The sequence below is a fragment of the Anomalospiza imberbis genome, chromosome 17 (genome assembly GCF_031753505.1).
Source record: "Anomalospiza imberbis isolate Cuckoo-Finch-1a 21T00152 chromosome 17, ASM3175350v1, whole genome shotgun sequence".
Classification (NCBI taxonomy): Eukaryota; Metazoa; Chordata; class Aves; order Passeriformes; family Viduidae; genus Anomalospiza; species Anomalospiza imberbis.
In genome coordinates this window covers 10999854-11021315 of record NC_089697.1, presented here as the reverse complement: position 1 = coordinate 11021315, position 21462 = coordinate 10999854, and the positions used below count along the sequence as shown (strand labels likewise).

Here is a 21462-nt window from a genome sequence, read left to right as displayed (position 1 = left end):
CCCTTCCCCGCGGCACACCCTCCCTCGTGGGACACCCTTCACCGCGGCACACCCTTCCTCGTGGGACGCCCTCCCTCGTGGGACACCCTTCCTCGTGGGACACCCTTCACCGCGGGACACCCTTCCTCGTGGGACACCCTTCACCGCGGCACACCCTCCCTCGTGGGACACCATTCCTCGTGGGACACCCTTCCTCGTGGGACACCCTTCCTCGTGGGACACCCTCCCCCGCGGGACACCCTCCCCCGCGGGACACCCTTCACCGCGGCACACCCTCCCCCGCTGGACACCCTCCCCCGCGGGACACCCTCCCTCGTGGGACGCCCTGCCCCGCGGAACACCCTTCCTCGTGGGACGCCCTGCCCCGCGGTACACCCTTCCTCGTGGGACGCCCTCCCCCGCGGGACACCCGCCCCCGCGGGCCCCGGGGCGAGGCGAGTGGCGGACACCGAGCCCCGCGGCCGCCCCGGTGCCCGGCGGTCGCGCCGGTCCCTCCCGCGGGGCAAAGCGCCCGGACGGTCGGGACAAGCACGGGGACGGCTCCGGGGACGCGGGCGGGTCCCGCAGGCGATGGCGGTGCGGGAGGCCCCTCCCCGCGGCCCGTGAGGCGCTCGGGCGGGGCGGCCCCCGCGCACCTGCGGAGCCCCCGCCTTTGTGCAGTGCAGGTGCGGCGCCCACCCCTCCCCCGTGACGTCAGGCGGGCGCTCGCGGGGCACCATGGGAGAATCCCAATGTTTTCCAACGGATGCGCTCAGCAGCGCGGCGGCTTGAGGCGACTCCGGCAGCGGCGCTCGGGGGGGCGTCCCGGGAGGGGGCGGCGGCGGCGGGGGGCCGGGCCGGCGGCCCGCGCCCCGGCTCTTCCCCACCCCGCCAGGCGGCATGGCCCACCCCCCTGAGGCGCCCGGAGCTGCCCCCTGAGCGCCCGGAGCCGGCGGAGCGCCGCGCCGCAGCCCTGCCGACGGCGCCGGGGAAGATGCTGCCGCGGCTGGTCCTGCCCGGCTGACGCCCCGCCGCCGCCGCCGCCGCCGCCGCACCCTCGTCCCCATTGTCCCCCGGCAGCCTCCGGCTCCATGAGCGCCTCCTCCTCCCTCCTCCTCTGAGCTTCCCGCCCTCCACCTCATGGCTGCATCGGAAGAAGGGACCGGCTGCTTTCTCCCGCGAGGCAGGTCGCAGAGTGACCCCAGCATCCTCACCGACGCCGCGGGTCCCGGGGAGCACCCAGGTAACCGCCCCGCTCTCGCCGGCGGCGCTCGGGGCGCGCCGGGAGCATCCGCCAGTTTGTAAGGGAGCCCGTCCGCCACGGGCGGGCGGGAATTGGGAACACATTTCCTGCAGTAAGTGCCGAAATGGTGCAGCGGCTGAGCTCCACACGGGATCGGAGCGAGCGCGTCCCGCGGCTTTGGCAGCGCGGCTCTGCCCGCCCGCCGAGCGAGCGCGGGGGGCGCGTCCCGGCCGGGGCTCCCGGGGCCGCCGGCAGCGCTCGACCCCCGCTCCCGCAGAGCTCACTGACGACTTTGTGGGGAGGGGGAAATGAGCACTAATAAAGCAGGCTGTTTGCATGGGATCGCCATGGAGACAAGGGAAGCAGAGTCATAATTAAACGCTTTCTGCCCACAAGAAGGTAATTTTCACTTCATAGGGAGAAGCGTAATCTCCTAATGAAGTGTGGGCACAGAGGGTGGTGCTGAGGGGACACAGCCCAGTCGTTAGTGTATAAATAGAATATTGTGATTAGATTTTTTTTTTAAACAATGGCTAATGGTGTTTTCATCTTCACTTTGAGGAGTAATTCTAAATGTCTGTTGGTGGTGACTCAGTAATTTCATATCGTCAGAATCTAAGCAGTGTTGAGACCTTAAAAAAAAATAAAAAAGAAACAAATAGCTACATCACTTTGATGTGATGTGATTGCCCGGAAAGGCACAACAACAAGCTGGAAGCAAAGGGTAAAAGCCAGTTTACTCTCAGTTTCCCTGAATAGATGGTGGCCACAGAAGAGCTGTCAGGTTTCTTTATAAGAAAAGAAGTAATCAAAACAGTGTAAAGACAATGAATGGTGTTGATCATTACTACCCACTACTGACTCCTAAGCCTAGAAACGGGTTTAGGTTTTGGGTCAGGGCGCTATCAGGCTGCAGGAGACAGTCCCTGGATGCAATTTCGGATTGAACTTTGCTCCCCTTTCTCAGATTACTGAGTAAATAAAATATTCCAAGCTCTATTCATACACCTGCTATATTGCTTCCTTCTGAGCCAATGAGGATATTAATATTTGTATCTAATTTAAGTTCTTCTATTTATTTGCCTTATCAAGCAACTGTGAGCACACTGGTCTGGAGTGAAATACAAATTGAATTAAGGCAAACAGTGGATGATTTATCCCTGATTACCAACTGTTCTGATACCCTAAGTGAAGGGAACAAAGGACTCTTCTAACATGAACTGCTCGACTCACTCCCAAAGGGGCAATCTTGACTGAAAGAGGAATGTATGTTTCTGCCATTTGATTTCTGGAAGCAGAAGTGACTAATGAAAGGAAGGCGTGTGCAACCTCAGTTTTAATTCCTCTAGATTGCTTTCTGCTAATTAATTCTTTTGGCCTTTGTGAGATTCACAACAAAGAAAGTACACAACATGTCCGACAAATAGACAAAGATATAAACATTATTGTGCTTTTTGTTAGGAGAAGGAACTGTCAATTCCAAGGAGCATTTTTTTCCCTAATACAGACTCCATCAGATAAACCAGTGTCCCATTGCATGGCAGAAGCTCCACTAAAATGCAAGAGAAGGTGTCTTGTGTTCTGTTATTCGTGCAATATGTGGAGAGAAACAAAAGGTGTTAAATACATATGGTTTTTGTCCAGGAAGGTATGAACAGTCAGTGGTAGGATTAGTAAGCATGGTAAGATTTTCAGGTTTTAAATTTGTTCATCAACTAGTATTGAACATCTGTATGCTTCCAGATGATAATAAAATGAACCTAAATCGCTTAATTTAGATAAAATTTTACCCTACAGTGCTGTGAGCAATCATTACGAGCAATTTCATACATTTGGCTCCTTAAAAATCTGGAATATAATTGATATTATTTTAAGAATTATGAATGCTAGATGATGTATTTGCATTTTAGATTATTTTACTGTCCTGGAAAATAATTTTATCATTATCATTATACCAGCATAATTATCTATGGACTCTAAGTCAAAAGACAGTCTTAGGAGTGGGAAGTGATATGTCCAAAGTTGGTGTTTACATCCCAACTCTGCTCGCAGACAAACCATGTAGAGAAGTGTGAACTTGTAAGATTCTTCCTTAATCTAAAGATTAAATTAATGTTATTAACATTTAATTTACATGTTTAAATTACAGACAAGCAGACCAAAATTATACCAAAATATGGGTATAATAGGATGTAGGATCCCTACAAAAACCATTCCTACTTTTACCTGGCCTTTGAGTGATGCCATATCCCATCTTGTTTTGGAACAGTTTTTTGGCTGTATGATGTGGTCAGGGATTATTCTGCACCAACTCATTTGGCTGTGCCTACTGAGGAAAGGATATTGGGGTAGGAAATGTGGGAATAGATGAAGGCAGCGTAGACTCTCAAAAATTTCCTGGTGGTTTTTTGGTTTAAAGGCATATTTATATTCATCCTCTTGACCTGTACAATTACAGGATTTTTGGTTTAACCCAGCTTTATGCAGGAAGTTTCAGTTCCATAGCTGAGAGTGTAGAGCTGGCAGCATGAAGATTTTCATGTATTTCCCGAAGGAAATCCTGTGATGCAATGCTTCATTTCCCTTTCCCTCCTGAAACACCAGTTTAACCTGTAGAACTCACCCATCCCGGTGGGGTTTGAGCCTTGCTGTTATCTCAGAATCTGCTCTCACTGGACCAAATCATCCCTTTTTAGCTGACCCTGAGCAATGTGAGCATCAGATCCAAGGAACTCGGGATGAGCACGCTGCAGATGCAGATGTTGGTTCACCTTCCCAGTGCTTCATTTGCAATTTTTTTGATGAACTGTTGCTTGGGTGAAATGTCAAAGGGAGTTTCTCCATGTGAGAGCAGAGCTGAGGTTTGTTTGTTTGTGAGGTTTTTGTTGTGTTTTGTTCATTTTTAAAGACGACTGTGTTTTCATCCAGCAAGAGCATGGGATAACTCAGTAACTGGCTGGTTCAAGTAGCCTTAGATGCTGATTTTTGAGAAGTCCTGCACACTCACAGTCCTGACTAATGCCAGCAGAAGCTGCAATTATTCCAAGCCTTACAATAAAGGCTTTGTGATAAAGCCTCTTATCTAGTGTGCTTTTCCTCACAAAGCATTCACTGTAGAAATGAAAAGCTATTTTATAACCTTGATTTAGAAGAGCTGTAATCTTTACAGACTACAGTGAATTTTATCACATGTAAAAAACTTAAAAAATTACCACATGCCACTACGATCTTACAAATATTCCTATAATAAGTCAGATAAACAAGATGTTCAGTAAACTAGACTAGGGACAGTTAATAGCTATTTATTCCAAAACAGAGATGCAAATTCACTGATTTAGATCCTTCATGTGCAACTTTAATTAAAACAGCAGCTCCTCACAGTGATCAGTAAAGATGTCACAGTCATGGTCTAAGAAGAAAAGATGGACTTTAGTTCAGGCTCTGCTGACAAAAAGATTATTTTCTCCAGCATTTAAATGGTGCATAGAGGACCTATTGGTGATGCAGAGAATACTGGAAATAGTATAAGAAAGATAAGAAGGAATGAGTATTTCTTTGCTTTAATTGCATCAGTTATTTATTTTCTCCTTTAAGATAAAATCATGTGTTTCAGCCTGTATTTAAGACTATTTTATAGCCACTGAACAGTATTTTATGAGAATTACTGTAGTACAGCAAACACTGGGCTTCATGTTTGGGTCTGTTTAAGTTCACTGTCACACTGAGTGAGCAAGCCTTGAAACAGGAGGATGTCCTTAGTTTGGGAAACAGACATCAAAATACTCATGTCTTGCTTAACTATAGACTGTCTCTAGGCCAGGCCGTTGTTAAGAAAGTGAATTTCATCTCATTCATAGAATCATAGAATGGTTTGGGTTGGAAGGGCCCTTACAGATCATCTGCCAGCTCACTGCCACAGGCATGGCACCTTCCTAACCTGATTAGATCAGGTTGCTCCAAGCCCCATCCAATCTGGCCTTGAACACTTCCAGGGATGTCAAGAATCTCCTTATTTACATGGCTTTCCCCTCCTCCACCTTTCCAGATAAGGATCAAGACAGAAAGGAGAGTCTAAAGAGAACAGATTTCAGTATCACCATCTAATTGAGAGACAGTTGCAGGAAGCCAAAATATTACTCTCATTATATCCTTCCAGCAGTCACAGGGCAGAGGGAAGATTGACAATCTCATTTGATTTGTATCAAAAAAGGGAGGGGTGCACAGACTGGAGAAGAACACACCATGTCAAAACTCTGTGTTACTTGAGGAGATACAGACAACCATGACAATGTGTGAAAATGTCATCCCCCTCCCCCCCCTTAATTTTGGGATAATCCATTTGAATTTGTAGAAGTACACATTGACGCCATCACGTTTTGCTCTCTGTGCTGCTGCCTTTCCTTCCTGGCACCACACAATTAAAGAAAATCTCCAGGATGGGCATTACTGAGCTGTCCAGCAGACCTTGCCAGTGGTCCACCATGTGTTCCTTGTCCTCCAGTGAAGGATCTGTGTTGCAGCAGGGAGCTGTTGTGCTGCAGGCAGTGGTGTTAGATGTTGTTAGCAGCTCTGTCATCATAATTTCTTACTGCCTGGTGAAGGGGGGCTCCTCAGCCTCTCCTCTGGTGTGGCGTGCTTCAAGACCTGACAAGTTAAAGCTACTGCAGAGTAGCTGTTCCAGGGATACATGATTATGTCTTCACCAGACACTAACTCCCTTTTTATTTCTGTTACTACCACGTGTCATCAGCAGCACTGTGCTCTGGGTTAACTCCAGGGGAGAACAACTGCATAAGACTTAAAAGGTCCTCCATCACTGGTTCTAGTTTTCATAATTCAGAAGTTCTGTAGCAGGCAGCATTCTTGTAAGTATTCTTCTAGGATGCTAAGAAGAGATGCTGATTTGGGAATTGAAGTGTTATGTTCCTTTTGCATCATCTTTCTTTGGGCTGGAGGTGACCTGAAGCCCAGCAGGGCCTCCCAGGCAGTGTGAGGAAGGACATCAGCCATCCAAGTAATGGCCAGGGAAAGTCATGATGCAATAAACAGCAGCTATAGGAATACTCTCTAATATGGCTTTTCCTCTGTCTTCTGTTTTGAAGCTGTAACCTCCCCTGGATGGACTGTGCCACTCCATGTCTGTCATTGTCTTAACGTTTTTGGGTTGATTTAGCTTATAAAGATTTTATTTGACTCCTGTTTCTGCTGTATTTGTTCCTTGGACAAGTTTGCTCAGTCTGAGTCTCGAGCAGTGCTCGGGAGTCTGTGAGCCACTGGAAAGCTGTGCTGTCCCCTTAACCATGACACTGGTCACCTCAGAGATGTAGGAAGCTACTGCCAGGGGATGTTTGGAAACTCAAAAGCAGATGGAAAGTGAAGTGTGGTAGGTTTGGGCTGCAGGTGCTGGCAGGGAGCAAAGGGAAGGCAAAGACAAACAGGAATTCAGCTGGAGTGCACACAGATTGGTGCCAGCTCTCTGAATCTGCTTGAGTCATTCTTGCTGCAAATCTATTCATGCCAGGCCCATAATTCAGAAAATCTTCTAAGTGTGTGCTTAACTTCCAACACGTGCTTAAGATGGAAGGAAATTAATGGCAGAGGGAGGACAGAGAGATGATGTGGGTGCCCTGCCTGTCAGCTGGGCTGCTGCTCCATCCTTCTGCAGTCGTTTACATCACCACAACTTAAATCAGGGACTTAAAGGCTTATCTGTGATGTCTTTAGTCATTGCATGAATTTTCAAATTCGATCCTAATGCTTGAGCCAGGACACCTTTAAAAAGTTGTTTGGGTTTTGTTTTGTTTTGTTTTTTTTTTTTTTTGGTTTCCATTTCATCTTTCTCTATCAATAAGTCTGTTCTGCTGTTCTGTAAACAGAGTTTGTTTCACCTACATTATATTTCTTCTGAAATAGAATTTTACCAGGTCTCCTACATACTTTCCTTTATTAATTTATGGACAAAATTATCTAATCAGTGCTTTTGCTCCAGTTTATAATTGAACCCTATATTTTATATATATGAGACTTAGTGATACTCTCTCACTGAGAAGTTCCTATTCGTAACCAAAGGGCTCTCTGCAGAAAGTTACCATTCCACACCTAATGGGGGCTGTACTCAGGAATACTCAGTAGTGACTGGAAACATGCAGGCTGTTAGTTATTATCCCATTTTCCTTTCAAATGAAGTCCAAATTGAGTCCTATAAAGCTTCCCAAAATATTTGCTATTTGCGTGAACGTAGAGTTAGAGTTTTTTCTGACACAGCACCTGAAAAATCATCACCATATTACCAAGTAATAATAGTAATGGGAATTATATTTTAAGAAATGGTCCACTGTGCTTTTGAGAAGGCCTTTTTGTTTCCTATGAAATTCCCAGTTCTTTCTTGGTTGGATCTAACTGGACCCCAAGTCCCTGTGATGCAGAGAAACTCCACTGGAAGTACAGATGTCCCTTTTTTCCTGTGTCCTGCAGCAGAGAATCTCCTCTTTCCCCAGCAGCCCTTGTCCCTGGCACATGACTCATCTCCCCCATGGCAGCTCTGCTCCAGCATTTTCCAGGAGGGGAGAAGGATCTCTCCATCTCTGGAGAGGAGGATGGGCACAGTGTGCTGGGGAAGCTGCAGAGGTGGCGCTTCCTGGGTGTGGATTCTCCTGCTCCAAATGCATATTTTTGGTCCTGCACATATAATTTGTGTCAGTGCTGGGGTATCATTACATTGCTCAACATGATGCACACTTAACACAAACTGCTTTTTGCTGTTGCCTGAGTATTTTACTTACTGATACTCAGTTTATTTTGGGAATCAAGAGCTTGGTGAAGTTATGTTTTTAATGCTACTTTTGCAGGAATTAAATGAGGTCAGTTAATAAGTATGCTATTCATGCCGAGTGTAGGATTTAGGCTTTTCCAGGGTTTGAGTGTTCCCAGTGTTTGGAGATTTGTATTTAGCCGAACTTTAGAGTTCTGTAATGAAATACAGAGCTTTAATGGGGGAAAAAGTGTTTTAAAGTTGTCTTTTCTTCTAAATCCCAAGTTGGCAGGTAGTCTGAATGTTGCTGAAAAGACACTTAAACCGTTAAAACCTCTTTATCCAAGAAGTGGAAATACTGATTACACACCATCAAAACCTAGACTGGATTTATGAGAGTGAGGTCATCATATTGGTAATACCTGGTGGTTTTTTATGTTTACCTTTGTCTCTTTAATTCAGGCTTTCTTTTTGATGTTTACCTTTGTCTCTTTAATTTAGGCTTCCTTTTAAAACAAAAGTAAACCCCAGATTTGATTGCATACCTTAAGTAAAAGAACTCGGACCTAATTTACACATCTAATCACTTGTGCACACAAGTAGTTGCTTCTCTGTGCAAATAAGAGAAACTCGTGTCTGTTAAATAATAAAAGATCTTCTTCACACTTAAGCTATGAATGAAGGTGGTTGAAGATTTTTCATTCAGTTAATGTTTGCACCACACTTTGAGAATGGAAGAGTTATATAATGCTGGGAGTTATGATTATCTGGAAATGTATCTATATTTTAGTGAGTAGTTAAGTAACAGTGTTAATTTTCCCCAAAATCTTTAATTTGGGAATTGTCTTTCAAGACTGCCCAAGTTGTGCTGTAATGAATGGGCTACATAATTAATTTATTTATAAAATGTTTTTTCAAATAAAAAGTATGGCTTTTTATTTTTAAAATTTAATATGCATAATTAATTGCCCTTGCTTCTCTAAGCAGATCAAGTCTATAAATACAAGAGTAAGTAAAACTAAATATGATACCTTGATTTTGCTTCATGTAGCCAGTTTGGATGCTAATACAATGGATTCTTTGTGCCCGTTAAATCCCATGCCTTTGTTTGAAATTCAAGTTGATTTATGACCTAACGAATACACAATTTATACATGCCCCAGAGAGAACCTCATATAGCAACTTGAGGCAGGTCTATAGCTCCGTGCTTGAGCCTGCATAAATATTTCAGTGAGATGATCTGAATCAAAGGGGATCTTATCTTGCTTTCTGTACTACACTGATGTTCTGGGTCAGCAGTGTGGACCTGTGGTTTCAGCTGAAGGAAGGCTTGTCCTTATGCATAAAGCACTTCAGAATTGTTCATATAATGAAGAGACAGTTTGTGTGTTAATTTCCTTAATCTAATTTTTTTTTAACATCCTCAAACTGTTCAGCTGCTGCATAACCAGCAAGTGGACATAGATCACTGCATTACATCAAACCAGTGAAGCCTTGCTGTTTTCTGAGGGCTGCTCCATCCCTCAGGCCACACAGCCTTCCCTGTGCCTTGTCCTTATTGATCTGCTGGGAATGGCTGTCACTTTTCATTCAGTTGCTCTCAGAACTCTGCATCTCATCTCTCAACTAAACGGCCTGCACCAAGACTTGGGTTTTTATTCTTAAAAGAACATAAGAAACTCTGCCCCGGGTCAGGACTGAGGTGTGTCCAGCCTAGGACAGTGTTCTTGATGGGGGCTGGCAGCTTGGGACGGGCTGGGAGCAGAGGGAAGGGTGGCTGAAGGAGCACACACAAATTCCACATGAAATCATCAGGGTCAGTCTCCTGTGCTGCCTTCAAATAACAGCCACAGGGGTTGATGCTTCGGGCAGCTTTGCTCAGCATCTTGAACCAGTCCTGCTGTCTTGGGGAGCTCAGACAGAACCTGAGTGGAAATCAGCTTCCGAGAGAGTTTCTTGGCTCCTGCAAGTTCATTTGTAATTGTTCCATCATGAATGAGATGGATCTGTGTGGAATATTCAAATGGAGTGAACGTGATAGTGTATGCAACACTGACTTAATTGGTTTTCTCTGAAGTTTATGCTTTGCAGATGGGACTTCTGCAATTTTGTAAGCTCTGCATTTAGGATAGAAGAAAAAAAAGTATTTTTTTTTTTTCAATTATAACAGACTGTAGACTGAGTAGCAGCTTTGTGGGATTGCAGAGGTTTGAAGGAGAAAAACATTCTATTTTCAGATACAGCACTTCAAGTTAACTTCAGCTTAAATGTTTCCTTCCATGACAGTTGCTCATTTGACTTTGCTCCATGTTACAGTGCCTAGAAGGAGAGAATATGTACTCACATTAGACTACCAACTACGCAGAGAAAGCTCTAGGAAAAAAAATAATGGAGTCTTGGACTCATACAAATTCTCCACTTGTCCAACATAAGTTTTAAATGCCTTTTTTCTTGTTTAGCTCAAGAAAATAAATGGAAAAATCAGAACTGAGATAAACTGTGAGTATCACTTCAGATTTCACAGGAGATACTTAACTGCAGAGAACTTAATAACACATCTTCCTGCAAGTGAGGAACATAAGTGAGCTCCTGCCCCTTGGGAATCCCCTGCATTTAGGAACAAAACAGAGGTTCCTCAGAATGTGCTATTTTACTATAAACTCCTGATACCAATTCAGGATGGAATGGCGTGACACAAAAACTGTGTATCCTCACTAAACCCTTGATTCTCTTTGATCTGTAGTGGGAGCAAATATCAGCCACTGCCCCAGGCTGGTGCCTTGAACCCCTGCAGCAGTGGTGAACTTACCAGATGACATGATCAGATGTGGATTTTCTTAAGGCAAACACAGGGAATGTGAACTACAGCTGTCAAAATGGATAGCAGAGAGAATTCTTAGTGTTGTGGTGTACATTTGCTGCTGCAATTCAACCAGAAGAATAAACTGAAAGGAAGCCAAGTAAAAGATAATTTTAACATGTAGAAGTACAAAGGAGCGTCCTTCAAAAATCCAGAATATTGTGCATGAATGAAATTGTTTTGAGAAGGAACCCTAACTGATGAAAATTTATCCTGTATCTCTCTTTTTAGTCCAAGGAGGTTTCTCTGAAGGCAGTACAGGCTGGTCTGGAAGACTGGCATTCCTTCTGTCTCACTGGGTTGGTGCTTCCTTACATTCTCTTGTTCTCATGTGACGGGGTAGAGCTTGTTGCAACTCTTTTTACTTCTCAGTCTGTTCTCTCTACAGTTTTTGGACTTTTCTGCCATCCAGTCTGCATTCATTCTAGAAGCTAGCTCTCCTGCCTTAGCAAATTCAGCAGCTCCAGTTCCAGAGGCCTTTCTCCCAAACAATTCTTGTGGAAATAGAATGGGTAACAGCAAAGAAGCCAGCAAAGCCTGCCTCCCTCCAGATCCAGCATTTTCAGTCCTCAGTGTGATCTTAAACTGCTAAAAATCCTATTTATGACTGAGGTCTTCAGATTGGCTCCTCTGTTGTCTAATGAAGGGTCAGACTGGGTGAACCCTCTTCCCTTCAGGGCCTCACAGCAGCAGCTCTCCTGTGGTGCTTTGGTGTGGAACCGAACCTGACCTCACACCCAGGCTCTGCCTACAGGCAGCACTTTCCAGGCTCACTGGTGTCATTTTTCATCAACTCCATCCTTGGTTGAAAGTTGCCAGTGAGCTCCAAAGTCATTGTGGGTGGCAGGAGATGAAGGGGTTAAACAACCCAGGAGCAAAAAACCAGGAGAAGCTGTTTTCAATAACTTGTTCCATTTATATTTTTATATTTTTATATTCTCACTCTTGCTCTCACAACACAACTTCTAGGCTTTATTCCAACATGTCAAGGGTCTCTAGTTCTACCCACCTTTTCTAAAAAAGCTGCACTATGACCTGGGGCATTATTCATCTCTCTTATTTGGGAGATGGTATTTTATATAATCAGCTATTTTGAGTCCTGCACCTGCAGAAAATCTATTCTGCTTTGCACCCTGGATTTTAATATTCATTGATTCACCTATTTTTTTCAGGATTTTAGACATATTTTGCAATAACTTTTAAAAAGCCCAACAGTAAAAAAAACTCCAACCTCTCTAACCCAAACACTTGGCACTGCCATGAGCTTATGAATTTTCAGATCATGATTTGCTTGGCTGCTCTAATGAAATAATTATAAAAGAGTTAAATTACTGAATATATTTTCAGTGGCTTAGACATCATAAAATACCAGCAGAAAAATAAGCCCAAACTTTCTGAATAGAAAGTATGGGATGATGTTTTCCCTCTATGCAAAAGGACAGATCTCTTAGAAGAAGGATACACTTCATATATATTTTAAAATATATTTTCTCATCCTATTAAAAGAAATGGAAAGCTAATTCTGGTAGGTTTCATTAATTAGTTTTTAATTCAAATTCCCCTCCCTCTCTCAAGAAATCCCCCTGCAATTTGCCAGCAGAGCATTGCAGAAATCTTTTTTCAATTTTGGTAGCTGCTGTAAAGTTGTGTCTGGGAACAAAATCTACTTTTCAACAGATTACTCTAAATGTACATATCCCAAGTAGGGAAAAAGTGGCAGTAGCTTGAAAACTAACTTTCATTTTAAGTAGTTTTTTGAAGAAAGAGAAGAACTTTGGGTATTACATTATGGTTTTCAGAAATACTAATTTTTTAAACACAGGGAAACTTCTTTTTCCTTCTTTACAATAATAATTTGATTTTTAATCAGATACTGTCAGTTAAAATGAAATCACAGAGACTTAGAAATATCTTTTCTGACAGAATGGGACAAGACTAAGCATATCAGAGCCGATGGGAATCGTGCAGTTTAGAGATTTTGTTGTTATAGATCATAATATTCTCATAATACAAGAGAGATTACAGAAATATGGCATAGTCCTATTTTGTCTGACATTGTAAAGAAAGAAAGACTTAAAGGATTAGTCTTGGTAACTTAGCTGTTCCTTTGCAACGTGTTGTGATATAATAGGAAATAATGCAGCGCGGATCCTGAACATGAAATAAAGCCTCTGGTCAGAATCTCGTTAATGCCAGGAATGATTTAAAGCCAGCCAACAGCCCCAGTTTTCTGTCCCAGAAATGACAACACAAGATGTGATGCCTCTTACTCTAATGCTGCATAAGAGCACATCATGCATGTGATTAAGATACGATTCAACACGACTAATTCCTCAAGATTCACTTCTCTTCATTGTTAGGAACCCAAGGAGAGCTCAAGAGAGCTGGTTAGATTTTAGATGGAAGCTGCTATTCTGACAAGGAATCAGACTACTTCCTTCTCCAGTGTCTGGGGAGAGAGCTGGGCCAGGGAGGCAAAGTTAAATGTCCTTCACTCAAGTAAGCTGAGCACCTAATTTACACATTCATGGGGCACAAAGCATCACTCACTGTGCTAACAAATCACCGTAATGAGGCATTTGCACACCCACACACATTTATACTCCTGCTGTTGCTCAGCTTGCACCTGCAGTGGTGGTGAATAGATGTGTAATTACATCTTGAGCTGTTGAAAGCAGGGCTGCAGGCAAGATCTGTATAGCTGGAGTAAGTGGCTGCCTTTTCCCTTCACTTTGCTGTGGTCGGCAGCTTTCTGGAAGCTGTTTTACCACATCAGTCCTGCTTTTCTGTTAGAACAGCTCTGAAAAGCTTTTCCAAGGAGCCCTACAGGTGTTGGCTTTGAGTCATGAACATGTTGGGTGACTGCTCCAAGGACTCATGTCTCGCAGCATCAGAGCACTGTGAGTCCCTCAGCTGATAACACTGGCACACTCTGATAAGCTCAGAGCAAGGACAAGGGCTAGAGAGCCAGAGTTCAGGCATGCTCAGGTCTTGCAGGTAAAGAATTTGTGAAGAAATAGTCGAAAAGCTGGTGCTGCAAGATTCTCCTGAGAATAACAACTGTTACATACCGAAATCTTCAAAATTTGTCATGGCAGTGCTGATTTCCTGCCTTACAGCCTCAAGTCAGATCTTACAGTCCCTCAACACCAGAAATCAGCAATCCCATCTTCAGGGGGACCACTGAAATGAAGTCCTTCCACTTTAAACATCCAAGACATGTTCCAAACTTTAGATTCATGACTGTTGCTGTGAAATTTTTAATTACACCTTCTAAAGCCCAAAATTTTGTTCCCTCATTTCCCTCGGAACGTCCACCTGTGCACAAACCAAAACCATTGCTAGCTCGGATGTTTTACAGCCTCCAGAAAAAGCTCAGAGATTCCACTGCAGGCATTTCACCATTGCAGCAAGCCTGACTGACCCAGAGCTCCAGCTCTCATCTTGTCATTTGGGTGGCTTTCAGAAGCTATGACTTCAAATTAAAAATAGTCTGTCTGGAGTGGTTTTAAGAAACTGTTTTATTTCATCCGTTTTCTGCCCAAAATGCACTCTGCCTTCTGAGATGTGAAGAAGGCTTTATCTATTCCACTGCCCTCTAAGTTTGCTTCAGGTGGGAGAGCCTGGTTATTTAGGATGTTTCCTGTGACAGATGGGTTATTTACAGCAATTGTATCCCAAAGATGTATAAAGTATTATTTTCATAAATTGTTGGTAGCTTTGGGATCCCAAGTATCACATGCAAATCAGCAAATTCCAAGTGGCTCAAGCATCAGATTCCAATAACACTGATGTTTGAATAGTAATTTTATATAGTTTTAGGGTTTTGTCTGAAATTTAATAGTTTAAATGCATTTTTACTGGGCATTTCACATCTGTGTTTGCTTTCACTGACCACCAGTGTGTTGGGCTGAGGATAATGGGAACTCACAGTTGCACATCTCAACCAGTGCATCACTGTAAAATTATCTGCACAATTAAAATGCCTGGACACTAAACTGTGATTCCCTTTCAAGTCCTGTGCTATCATATAATCCATATCCATTGAAAATTGATTTGACATGCATAATCACTGTTTAATTGTCATATCTCCTAAGGAGGCTATTTTATAGAAGTGAAAATAATAGTGCAGGACAAGTATATTGTTTTCTCTAATAAGCAAGTTATTGTGATTAGCCTGCCCTAATAGCATAATTGCATTCTGGATGTTCTCTCCTCAGCAATAACTCTGGTAATTACAGTCTATGTGTGGTCCAGGTCCTGGCAGGGGGCAAGGGGGTGGGGTTTGGGGATTTGCTGTTGTTGATGTTGTTGCTCAAATCTGAATTTTAAAAATATGTGCCGAGATTTTTCTGCACTGCAGCTTTGGTCAGGCTCTAAGATAATCTCCAGGATGAGAGAGAGTAGCTATCAGGTTTTAATTTTTCATTTTTCACCATTGTTGGTGAAAAAAAAAACCAAAAAAATTGCAGTTTTCATTGGTGGAGGGGAGTGAGAAAAGGAGAGGTAAGGAGGGGATGGCAGCTGTCACCTGTTTACCTTTTTGTATTTTGTGTGTTTTCCTGTCAACATATTGTGCGAAAAGCACAACCCAAGGGTATCTGGATTTCTGACATTTTCTTTCCTCATGGTTCATGCCACTATAAATCCATCAGGCCTGCAGTCACATCCTCACAGTAGCCTGGAGTGAGCTTACAGCCTGGAGCACCAATTCTGCCCCCAATATCCATACAGAAGAGGTTGCTCAAACTTCAGCTGTATTTAGGACTGGATTTCAGCTGATGCAATACCACTATAAGAGCTCTTTCTCCCAGAAAATGTAGAGCCAGATATTAAGGCATTTAGTCATGAAAAGAGATGAGAACAAAGCTTTTAGATCCAAGAGGATTTAAGTGTGGAACAGTCCTGTAGGAGTGCTTGGACAAATCTACTCTGATAGTCCTTAAGAAGTGCTACAGAACCATCCTCATTTTCCAGTTTTTCCCTCCAAAAATTACATTTACAGCTGTAATATTCTAGTCCTCCTCTCCTTGAAAAAGACTCCAGAAAACCCAACCCCACCCAAAGTTTGGTCACCTAAAAAAAAGAGAAGCCATGCAATTATGTATGTCTGTAACTAAGTTATTGCTAGTCGGTTTGGGTTTATGCAGAAAGTGTTCAAATACTCAAATTACAGCATTTAAAAAAAGTGTTTCACAGCCCTAGCAGAACAGCCAAGGTTTGACAGGGTCCAAATAACCCATCCTGATGGTGTGGCTGAGTCCTGATGGGAAGAACAATTTCGCTGCTGTTGCATGGGGAATTCTTGTTCCATAAACAACAACCTCAGTTCTCCTGGGAATACTGCAGTCACTTCAGGAAATAATACAGCTTGCAATTTGTTAGTTTGTGATATGCACTTTGTTTACTATGCAAGAAGAGATTTAGTGAAATGGCTTGGGGTTTGAAATGGGATTTTTCAGCTATTCATAATTTTGAAGCTGATTTAACCATTCACCTGGAATTGTGATGCAGAGCAAGTAATAGCACAAGTTAATGGCAATTACAATAACTAACAGGCATAATGAAGTGTTTTGCATATGCACTCATGGGATTTTTCTGCATGCAAATCATTTGTAGATTTTGTACAAAGTTTCTTCATTGTATGTAAAAGAACTCTTTTATATGTTGTTGCCATGCCTATTTTATTTAGCACAGAATATTAAACTAAACATTCAAAGAATTCAAGCACACAGCTACCACTGATATGTATGTTATAATTGACCGACTGCTTAATCAGAATGCATGAATAATGCTTATTTTTTTAATCAAAGATTGATTCTTGTGTGTTTGCCTAGTTTGCTGGTAGATCAAGGGCTGTATTTTTTGCTAGAAATACAAAAATTTTAATTGAACTTTGAGAAAATCCCTTTGGTGATTTTCTTGAGAATCTACCAGTGGAAGAACTTTACAAGATTTGATGGCACAGAGGACAGAATTTGCCAGACTGCTCTTCTTCCTTTGGTTTTGTTTCATTACTTTAATGTTTTTTTTTAATTTTTTGAGACTGAAAAAGTCATGCTACTACAAGTCATTAAGGTTATTCACTTTTACTTGCTCCTGGTTTCTCCACACCCAGTTCCTTTCCAGGTGACCCAAGAGCAGAGTCCTCCAAGAGCCCAGGCTCCTTGCTTGGTAGAGTAAGGGTTTTTCTTTGTACATCTTTGCTTTTGGAAAATTCTGATGAGATTAGCCTAGAGCTCTCTGCATAACCAATTCCATCATGAAATGAAAGAAAAAAGAAATGGGAAAGAATCCCTACATTCAGGGAACCAGCTTGCACAGGAGGACAATCCAGAAGGCTGTAGCTCTATCAGTGGAATGGTTTGGCAGTTCTGTAATGCAGCCCAGACTTCTTCAGGGAGCAGAATGACTCAGTGCAGAGGAGACAGAGCTAATGATGGCTGAAGAGTCCTAATTATGCGTGTTGTGTACAAACAAAGTACAAATCCATTATATTCTGCTTTCACTTTATTAATTGGTCATTCATTACCCATTGCACTGTCAATTAAGTGGCTCTAAAGAAATTCATGGTATCCTCCTGTTCCTTTTATTCATAATAAATATGTCAGTCTCTGATTAAATGCCTGAGTGGTTAGAACATGTTTAGAGGCTATGACATTGTCTACCTCTTCACAGTATGACCCAAGGCTCTGATGACACAATTAAGCCACGCTCCAGCAGACAGACCAGCTCCCCACAGTGAGCTTCCTCAGTGGGCTCGTCCAAAGTCAGAAGGGTTATGATTCAACCTAAAATCAGTCTCCAGGAGTGTCTCAATGTACACCCTGCAGGAGAGTTCAGTGTGCTTATGGCTCAGAAGTCACCGAGTCTCAGCCTGTGCTTGAGTGAAGTTCAAAGTGAAACCCAGGAACAGCCACCCAAGCTTGATAAAATCACCAGTTCTTATTTCAGAGCATTTGGAAACAGATAATGTTTAAATTCTGACAAGCAAGGTACCAAATAGTCATGTTAGTCTGGGAACACAGTCAAATAGTTCAATCTATTCTAATTTGGCTAATTTCTCCTAAAAATTATAGTGGTCTCTCCCATTTAACACAAATAGGCAGCATCTGTGCAAAGCAAGGTTTGCATAGCCAAGCATATGTTTTGCACACATGCAAATAAACTTAATTAAGAGTTGCAGTCAGTCACAGAGTGAATGACATAAGGTATTGGACTAGGACTGAGCAGTGCCACTTGTGTTTGGCTCCTGAGCACAGACAATACACATTTCAAATGTTGCAGAAATAATCTAGCACATATAAGCAGGTGATGGTGACAGGAAAACTGAGAACTCAAGGGAATATGCAGATAGAAAAGATGGAGGTGTAAATATATTACTCATCAGGAACTCTTTGCTCAGCTATAATGGATGTCATTGCATCTGACTAAGTCAGTAAGGGCTGTGAAAGCAAACTTGGGTCACGCTACCACCTTAATTAGTAACTACCAATCTTACTGAGCTTATTGCCTTCTCAGCCAGTCAAAAACCTCCAGATTTTTGCCTCCAGTTCCCCAGATGATCTGCAATAACTTTCCAGTTGCATTTTATTTAACTGATTCTGACCTGAAACATTAACAGGTTTTGTCCTTCAAAAAAAATAGAGAAGTAGCTAAAAATGTGAATTGGAGAGAAAGTCCTTGCTTCTTTTTATAGTCACAGTTTGAATTTCATGCATGGCAGTAGCTCTAAGGCACTGAAGCTATTAGATAATTTTTAGTTCTACCTGTTGTGTGAGCTGCTTTAGAAGAGAGGAAAACCTACTCATATATATTTAAAGATAGAAGCAAAACATGAAACACAGCATTTTGAACGTATGCGGGCGTCTGCATCAATGGCACTCACGAGGCAAGTGCATTCTGAAACAATCACACAGAGCCTGAATTCACAGCCCAAACCATTACATAAACACTGCCAGCTTTAGTGGATGTGGCTGTTTCATCTCCAGTGTAGCACTGGGAGGTGGCAGTGACACGTCCTGGCCAAGGCACTTCCTTTGTCACTAATTCACACCAGTCCCAAAAATCCAGTGCCAAGGATGGCTTTACACCCAAACTGGGGGACAGGCCCTCAGTCCCTGCAGTGGGGCTGGTACCAAACATACTCAACCCCTGAGATCTCTGGATTTCCAGCTGGTGGAGGATGATTCTCCAGTGGGATCGGGAGAGTTAACTCAAGCTGGGGAGCTGGTGTGTTCTCTCTCCTTATCTTTCACTTTCTCCCACATACACCCCCATTATCTTTAAAATGTTTTAACTGCTTCTACTGGGCAGAGGAGGAGAAGAAGAGAGGCAGGGTAGGTTTTTGTCAGAGTAATCACCTTGTTCTCTCCCTTTTAATCAAGAGGGTAGGCTTATATATCCTCACATTTGGGAAAGCAATCTTGAATTGAATTCCAGCCTGGAAAAGTCATCCAGATGTGTATAATGAAACATAAAATGGGTGCATAAAAATCTCTAGGGTATTGTCTTTGTAGAGGGCCATTCATTCTTAGAACACACTCATGAGTATTGGATCCTGACCTGAGCTTGCAAGCACTGCCACGTGCTGCCCTTTCTGTGCATGTCTGGGGGAATTGGACATCCTCCTGCAAATAATGCTTGTTAGAACAAGCTCCTGGGCAGTGGGAACACCCATGAAAGAGTTGTGTAGCTGCTTGTTTTTCCATATACCAGAGATGAAAGTTTTACCTAATGAAGAGATACAGAGACTAACTGGAATTTTGTCTGTATTGGAACCACTTGTGCACCTTTTTCTATTGTATTTGTGCTTCCTTTTCTTTCAAAGGGATTTGGGGGTGCTTGGTGCTTCACAGTGCTTTGAAGAGAGCGAGTAAGGGGAGTGTGGAATTCAGACTTCGGGAGGACCTGTGAAAGTCAACAGGAGATGGGCTTAGAAATAACCTGAGTGTTAACATTCTACTACAAGGACTGCTTGTAATCCAGTATGGTATTCAATTTCTTCTTATGCTTTCATAACCAGGGGGTTTATGGGTTGTACATATTTTTTATACACTGACAAGTATTTTTAGCCAAAGGTATTTTTGATTCCAGACGCTCCCACAGGATTGGAATTGGCCTTTTCCTTTGGTCTGGTTCAACCTCTGGGCTGACTCAGCGCAGTAATGATGTCTTCCTGAGATACATCCTTTACCTAAGTGACACATTTGTGAGACCAGAAAGGGAAATGTACAGGGACTCTAGTGAAGATCAAAAGAATCCATATCTTAAATTTCATCTTTCCTACTATGCAAGAATAAAAAAATATTTTTCCCCATCCTCTGCATGACATGATTTTTTAGACACAAAGACCTTCATTCTGAAGAAGAAAGATGCTAAAGCAGGTTTCTTGTTATAAAGTACTGTTCACTCTGTTTTTCTAATACAAGAACATCCGTGTTTTCCTGAACAGAAGTTACGTGGTGCTGAAGTAATAACTGAAAAGATCTTTCTGTTTCCATTGAAGGAAACAGTTGAACTTCCATCTACATCAAAGGATCTCTTTCTGTACTCCTTGCCATTTTAATGGTTTTCTCTAGTAAATCTGAAGGCTAGAAGAGCAGTTGTCATGGGAACTGGCAACAGATGACTCAAGAAAACAAAATTAAATGTTGGCTTGTTGTCAACAGCTAATCTAGTGCCCTGCCAACTGCAATCACAGCTAGCATGAGCCTTGCCCAGCAAGCTGTGATTTGAAAGGAGTTGCAGCCAAAGATAGAGTTTCTCACCCCATGAACAGAAGAACATTTTAAAAACTTAAACTAATGAGGGGACCCAAGAACTTTGGAAACAGTCAAACTTGGAAAAACATGTTTTTTAATTGCTGAGTTAGAGCCTTTACAGCCATAAATCAGAATTTCTTCTTTGACATCAAAATTGTGATGTCAAATTAATTACCATTTCAAGATCTGTCTTAGCATTTTCAGAATCCATATGATTGATTTATGCTGGGACAGAGTCCAAAAATTGTTTCAAAATGTGGTTTTAGTGCATCTGTTATCTAGAAAATCCAATTCCTATTCTATAATCTGTTTTGCAAAGGAACATCTTTAAATATATATATAATTTATATAATTTTTATTTTATAATTATATTATAAAATAAAAATAAAATTTATTATTTTATAAATAATTTTATAATTTATATTATAAAATATATAATTTATTATAATATATATAATTTTTAGACATGGAATTTAAAGACTTTTTTTCTAAGAAATCCTATGGAGCTTCTTTTGTTTTTCATCAGTAGATTTTAAGGCCTAAAGGGCTGCATTGATGATTGTAATTCAGAGAATATATAAAAAACTGTCTTTTATATCCAGTGATGGAAAATACAGTCTTGGTTAAGAACAATCTGCTAATACTTGGCTCCTCCTAGTGACTGTTAATTTAGCCCATATGGAGTGTAACAGAAAATAGAACAGTCTTGGAATAAAATAAGAGCGTGTTTAGAGCTTGTTTACATAAACACAGCCTATGAAAATCCATGCAGGTTCACTTACGAAAGTACAGTGGATTAATTAACTATTAAAATCTGTGTGGACACTCATATTGAGAATTAAAGTGAGCTCAATTTAATTTAGCT

The 21462-nt window shown here is 42.2% G+C and overlaps 1 protein-coding gene across 2 annotated transcripts in view; it reads left to right on the top strand.

Annotated features, from left to right (window-relative positions):
- The first annotated feature begins 729 nt into the window (after positions 1 to 729).
- Positions 730 to 21462, top strand: part of PHACTR3 (phosphatase and actin regulator 3) — a 101663-nt gene continuing 80930 nt past the window's right edge. Inside the window, exon 1 of one of the 2 annotated variants that reach the window (XM_068207974.1) lies at positions 730 to 1222. In XM_068207974.1, coding sequence (XP_068064075.1) covers positions 1120 to 1222 — 103 coding nt within the window. In that variant the 5' untranslated portion in view covers positions 730 to 1119. The remainder of the gene's footprint in view (positions 1223 to 21462) is intronic. The other variant, XM_068207975.1, reaches the window with a different exon arrangement.